Source organism: Castanea sativa, chromosome 1, assembly GCF_040712315.1.
Source record: "Castanea sativa cultivar Marrone di Chiusa Pesio chromosome 1, ASM4071231v1".
NCBI classification, from domain to species: domain Eukaryota; kingdom Viridiplantae; phylum Streptophyta; class Magnoliopsida; order Fagales; family Fagaceae; genus Castanea; species Castanea sativa.
This window is the reverse complement of record NC_134013.1, coordinates 69,318,609-69,324,367: the sequence shown is the minus strand read 5'-3', so window position 1 is coordinate 69,324,367 and position 5,759 is coordinate 69,318,609. Positions and strand designations below refer to the sequence as shown.

The window sequence follows — 5,759 nt, the reverse complement described above, 5'->3', positions numbered from 1 at the left end:
AATATTCACAAAGTGGAAAATATTTTCCAAAACCCGAAAGAATTGCGCCGATAAATCAGGGTAATCAGTAAAGACACGACCACAAGGCTCACATGCAGTCCGTCAATACAACAAGTGCAACGTGTCTATATCACACGGCTGAAATTACTTTCCACAAAAGCACCTGGCCATATCACACACTTATATCTCCCTTTTTTCTTTTTCTTTTTGTCCTAAAAAATAAAAACAAATCCACTTTTTTTTTTTTTAAATAAAAATAAAATAAAATTAAAGAGGAAGAGGAAAAGGACTTACAAGACAAGGCCAACACAATCTAAAATTTTTCTTTAATGGAGGAAGTTACAGATTCTCTTTATTTTGGTTTTCGTGGGAAATCCTTTCACTTTAAAACCCTTGTGTCTGTCTCTGTCTCCTCTCATTTCCTCTCTCCATGACTTGTACAGGAATGAACATGAAGTCTTCTAGTACTGTTTTCAAAGAGAGAATTCAGTTTGGCAAAGTGGAGAGATGCATCAACATGGGGAGGAGACCCGTACATGTCATCTTATCAACTTTGTTCATAGCCACCGTTTTCAGCATCTTCCTCCTCTATTCTCCAAACCCTTTATATCTCATATCCAAACAAGGCCTTGAACAACAAGCATCATCACCCATGCAAGGCCACAAATCCTATCAGAGTAAATTTCAAAACAACCTTTTTTTTTTCCTTACATAATCATGAATTTTTCTTTCTTTTTTCTCTAGGAGGGGTGTTGTGTTTGGGTTAAAAATATGTTATTGGTTTTGTAGAAATAGAGAGCTGTGACTTTTCTAAAGGTCATTGGGTTCGAGAACCAAGAGGGTCATTCTTCTATACCAATTCAAGCTGTGCAACAATCCCAGAATCAAAGAATTGTTTCAAGCAAGGGAGGATGGACATGGATTTTCTCAATTGGAGATGGAAACCAGACCAATGTGAGCTGCCACGGTTTGATGCCAAGACATTTCTGCAAATTGTGCAAGGAAAGACAATGGCATTTATTGGTGACTCGGTTGCTAGGAACCATATGGAATCTCTTCTATGCCTATTATCACAGGTCAGTTTGCAAATTTTTTTTTTTTTTGGGTGCAAATCTTTGTAGACATAGAAAATTTTAGTAGTACTGTTTCCATGCGCTAATTAGAGAGTGTTTTTACTTTTTTAGTGTTGTATTTTACTAATTAAGATACTATGCTTACAAGGAAAGAATAGTACTTTTATTTATTCCTTCCTTATATGCCTAGTATTTTTCAGTCAGTAAATTACGGCACTGAAGATGAAGGAAAGAATAATAGTTGATGATAAGATAACGTGGGATTTGGCCTTACCTTGTGCACTTTGTCTACACAAGGAAAAGTTGTGATAATTTCAAATCCTATGGTGGCAACAGATTAAGTTTGAATTTTGCCTTCTCAATTAAAAAAAAAAAAAATTGAATATTGAATGTTTAACTAGAATAGTAGTATATGACTAAGAATAGCATATGAATTAGAACCAGTTAATTAAGTGTTTGTTTAGCTTATATATAGCTTTTTAGAGCCTTATTTATTTGTGTTTTTATCCAGTTCTAACAAATAAGCACAATTAGTAATATGACTTGTTATTGTTGGCCAGCGGTTATAAAATTAAGTAGTGTTACAGGTACTACAAATTTTACTATATTGAGCTTACGAACTGATTTGTTACCAATCATTAGATAATTCAAATTTCAGTTATGAAGGGGTTGAAATCCACAAATCATATTCATTACCACATTAATTTGTAAGTCTCTTGTAATAAATCTTGTAGTATTTTAGCATTTCCTATCAAATTTAGCCTAATGGATTTGAACGTAATCCCGTTAAAATTGAGGTTATATTTAGTGAGAAAATTGCATTAATGATGTCAGAGTTATAGCTGAAAAGAAAAAAAAAACTGAATTTTTTAATTGGTTATTCTCTAGTAGAAAATCTTAACAGAATCGATTAACAACACGATAGTAGCATTGAAAATTGGTTTCCTGTAGAGCATTAACAGCGATTTCAAATCGATTAACAAGGCAATAACATGTGGGTCGTACAAGTACATCTATGATCTATCACATTATATCATAATAATGATTTTTTTTTTAGAAACATCATAATAATGATTAGGCAAAGTGTTTTGCCTTTTTTTAATTTATTATTATTTATCTTGTATTGTGGTAGGATTTGAACCAACGATTAGGCAAAGTCAATCAAATTGATAATTGATATTTGACACTAACTTTTGAGTAGGAGTCTTATAAAAACAAAAAACAAAAAACCTTTGAGTAGGGGTGGACTTTGGACAGGCTTACCTTTATGGTCAACCCCATGGAAATTAATGGCAGTAATTAGCTTTAATACCATTACTACATGCAAGCCGTATCATAGAATTAATAATTATTATTGCATTTGCCCCTTTACAAATAGTCAGAGTCATGAATTTCTTTATGAGTGCAGTTTGTCACGCAATAGTTCCTTGTGTTTTAAATGAGTGCAGTTTGTCACGTTTTGAATGAGGAATTTTAATGCAAATTCATTAGTCTGTGTGTGAAGACAACTAGTGAAGCTTTTAATTGTACTAATATTGCAGGAGGAAATTCCAGAAAGCATTTACAAGGATTCAGAAGATAGATTCCGGACATGGTACTTTCGTCATAGTAACTTCACCCTTAAGGTGCTTTGGACCAAATTCCTCATAGCAGGTGAGGAAAGAATGATCAATGGTACAGGGTCCAGTATTTTTGACCTGCAACTTGACAAGGTTGATGATGGATGGGCTAAACACCTTCCAGGTGTGGACTATGCTATCGTTTCAGCCGGGCATTGGTTCTTCCGAGTAATGTACCTACACGAAGGTGACAATGTAGTAGGATGTGTTTATTGCAATGAACCAAATGTCACTAGTCGAAATGTTGACTTCGCTCTTAAAATGTCGTTTCGAGCTACTTTTAATTATATCAATGGTTGCAAGAATTGCAGTGGCTTAGTGACTTTGTTAAGAACATTTGCACCAGCCCACTTTGAGAATGGGTCTTGGAATACCGGAGGGTACTGCAACAGAACTGGACCTTTCAATGAGACTGAGACAGACTTAACGAGTTCCGAATGGCAAATGAGGAATGGTCAGGTAAAAGAGATTAAAAGAGCAAGAAAATTTGGGGGAAACCAAGGAAAGAGATTTGGGGTTGTAGATGTTACAAGGGCCATGCTGATGAGACCCGATGGGCACCCTGGAGAGCATTGGGGTAACAAATGGAAAGGTGGTTACAATGATTGTGTTCATTGGTGTATGCCAGGCCCAGTTGATACGTGGAGTGAAATTTTTATGGCAGTTCTTAGAAAGGAAGCAGGGTTGAGTTCTTTATAAAGGGTTGCGGCTAATTAGTTAGGAACAATATAGCAGTATAGTATACATTCTTTCATATAATAAGGTCCTCATTATTGTTTGAGCTGAAAAATATGAGCATGCCAATGAGATAAATGGTCATGAAAAATGTATTTTTATAAGTTTCCCAAAAACTCAATCAGATTGATACATATATGTCTACATGAAAGATTCACAATTAGCTAGTGTCCAAGTATTACTGTAAGAGATACTGATATATATATATATATAATAGTAGAGCATTTGTGATATAGAGTTTAAATATAAAATCCTTTTGGTGTTTTGAGTACATGGTAGATTATCTTGGATAGTGTTTTAAAATTTTGGATTTAAAAATGGGGGACAAAAAATTATAGAGCTTTTTCTTGAAAACTTCAAATTTTAACTTTAACCTTAAAAGTTGAGCAACTCTTCTATTCTGTTGCACGCGTTTAGTAAAAGGTTATTCATTATGAATCAGTTTACAATACAGTTGCATAGAGAATCACAAAGCAAATTTGGTGCGTTTCTTCTAAAAAAAAAAAAAATAGTGTGTTTGACTAGACTGACTTTTCTCTAGTATTATAATACGGAATTTTCTATATGGAAGCCTTAAAATAGGAGGTTCACATAGTAGGAGAGAACTACAGTTAGCAACAGGATTAACATGAACATTACCATGTCAACGTGACAACCCTTAACCTCTCGACGGCCAACACGGCTGTTAATGTGGGCAATTTAGCTCTTGCAGATCCCAATGCAAAACAAAAAACAATTATAGGTAGGTCGTTTCTTTAAGGTTGTATATGCGTACTAAGATGTCACTTTCATTCAAGTTTACACAAAGAATCAAGCCCACTGAAGTTGTTGGGCCATTTCCAGAAATGGGCATTCGAATCAAAACTGATATACAAACCTGACGAAGTTAGCCCATGCATCCTCTTTGGACTGATGGTATTGGTCTTTTCCAACGTCCTTTCATTTTGGTACTAACATTGCAATTGTGTCAACGTGTCGAGATAAGGAAATTCGAATATATGGGTGAATTCAAAGTTGACCAATTTTGTAATGCTATGAAACCCTCAACCTTAACAAGATCCACATAACACTGCTTAAACAAATAGGTGTTGTTATGTTAACACATACGCCGCCCATTTTTAAGGTTGTAAATAAGTAGAACCAAGTTGAGTTTTAAGAGTTCAATATTTTTATTATAATTTTATTTTGAATACAAGCAAAACTTAAGACTTTTTAATAAATTAATTAGATTATATGTTCACACTTGGTTAATTTCATTGCTGAATAAGCTCGAATTAGTTTATAAGCTAGTTAATTAATTAATTAATTTCCTATGTATAATATATATTTGGGAACAGTTAATTTAGCTTTCTGCCAAAAAGTTTTAGGAAAATAAAAATAATAAGAATGAAAACTGTAATAAGCAAAAAGTACTTGACATTTTGAGAAAAACCATAGTGTAAGGTTCTCATTTAGTTAATTTTATTGACTTTTTAACCAAAAACATAATAATGCGATATACATAAAATAAGTTACCAAAACAGCTAATAAAAAACTCTTTTATTGAGGACTTGCGTGGGACTTGCCAATAGTAGGGAAAAAAGAAAGAGGCTAAAATATGGATTATAAGCTAATTCCAAACACACACAAAGTAGACATCACAACTAAAATTATTTATCCTTTCACAAATTTATGCTAATAATTAGTAATGAATAATTATAGTTGCAATTATATAATTTGAGTTACATATATAATGATTTATGTTTATGAACTTATAAAAATGATCAACCGTATTCTTAAAATTATATATACGTTTTACTATGAAATAGACTATATATTTGTATTATTAATAAACTACAAATTTGATATCTTAGTAACTTTTTTACAAATGTACACAATCAAATATGTAACATAATATATTTTAATTGAGTCTCATACTCACAAACTTGTTCACAAATACATTATATTGTTCAACCTTAGCTTGCTGACTGTTTGAGCCTAAACTTGGGTATTTGAACTTAGCTTCTTTTTTTTTTGAGAAAGTTATTTGAACTTAGCTCGTTTGCTAAATAAATGAATATGAGCAAACTTTTTCTCAAATTGAGCTCAAACTATTTATAAATGGCTTGGCTTATTTACAACTCACCAATTTCAATTTGTATAAAAATTTTATGACCAAAGATGAACATATGTGTATATTTTACAAGCAAATAAATTTTAATAATTATGAAAAAATAAATTCCATAAAAATTTAATTTAAAAATAACATTAATTAAAGTACTAAAAGAATATCATCTAAAAATTATTATTTTAATCAAAACGAAGTTCCATCAAAATTTAGAAAAACGTAACC

The 5,759-nt window shown here is 32.2% G+C and overlaps 1 protein-coding gene across 1 annotated transcript; it reads left to right on the top strand.

The window, feature by feature from the left end:
* The first annotated feature begins 302 nt into the window (after window positions 1-302).
* On the top strand, window positions 303-3,678 carry LOC142606718 (xyloglucan O-acetyltransferase 4-like). The gene is made up of 3 exons (XM_075778057.1): window positions 303-677; window positions 790-1,076; window positions 2,615-3,678. Exons 1-3 carry the CDS (start codon window positions 431-433, stop codon window positions 3,389-3,391), a joined length of 1,311 nt encoding a protein of 436 aa, XP_075634172.1. The 5' UTR covers window positions 303-430; the 3' UTR covers window positions 3,392-3,678.
* Window positions 3,679-5,759: the final 2,081 nt, after the last annotated feature.

What these genes read in the sequence shown, in the direction of transcription:
- LOC142606718 (XM_075778057.1), top strand. Translation starts at nt 431, where the DNA reads ATGACTTGTACAGGAATGAACATGAAGTCTTCTAGTACTGTTTTCAAA. An exon ending in AGGCCACAAATCCTATCAGA is followed by an intron (nt 678 to 789) that starts GTAAATTTCAAA and finishes TTGGTTTTGTAG; the next exon opens with AAATAGAGAGCTGTGACTTT. An exon ending in TTCTATGCCTATTATCACAG is followed by an intron (nt 1,077 to 2,614) that starts GTCAGTTTGCAA and finishes CTAATATTGCAG; the next exon opens with GAGGAAATTCCAGAAAGCAT.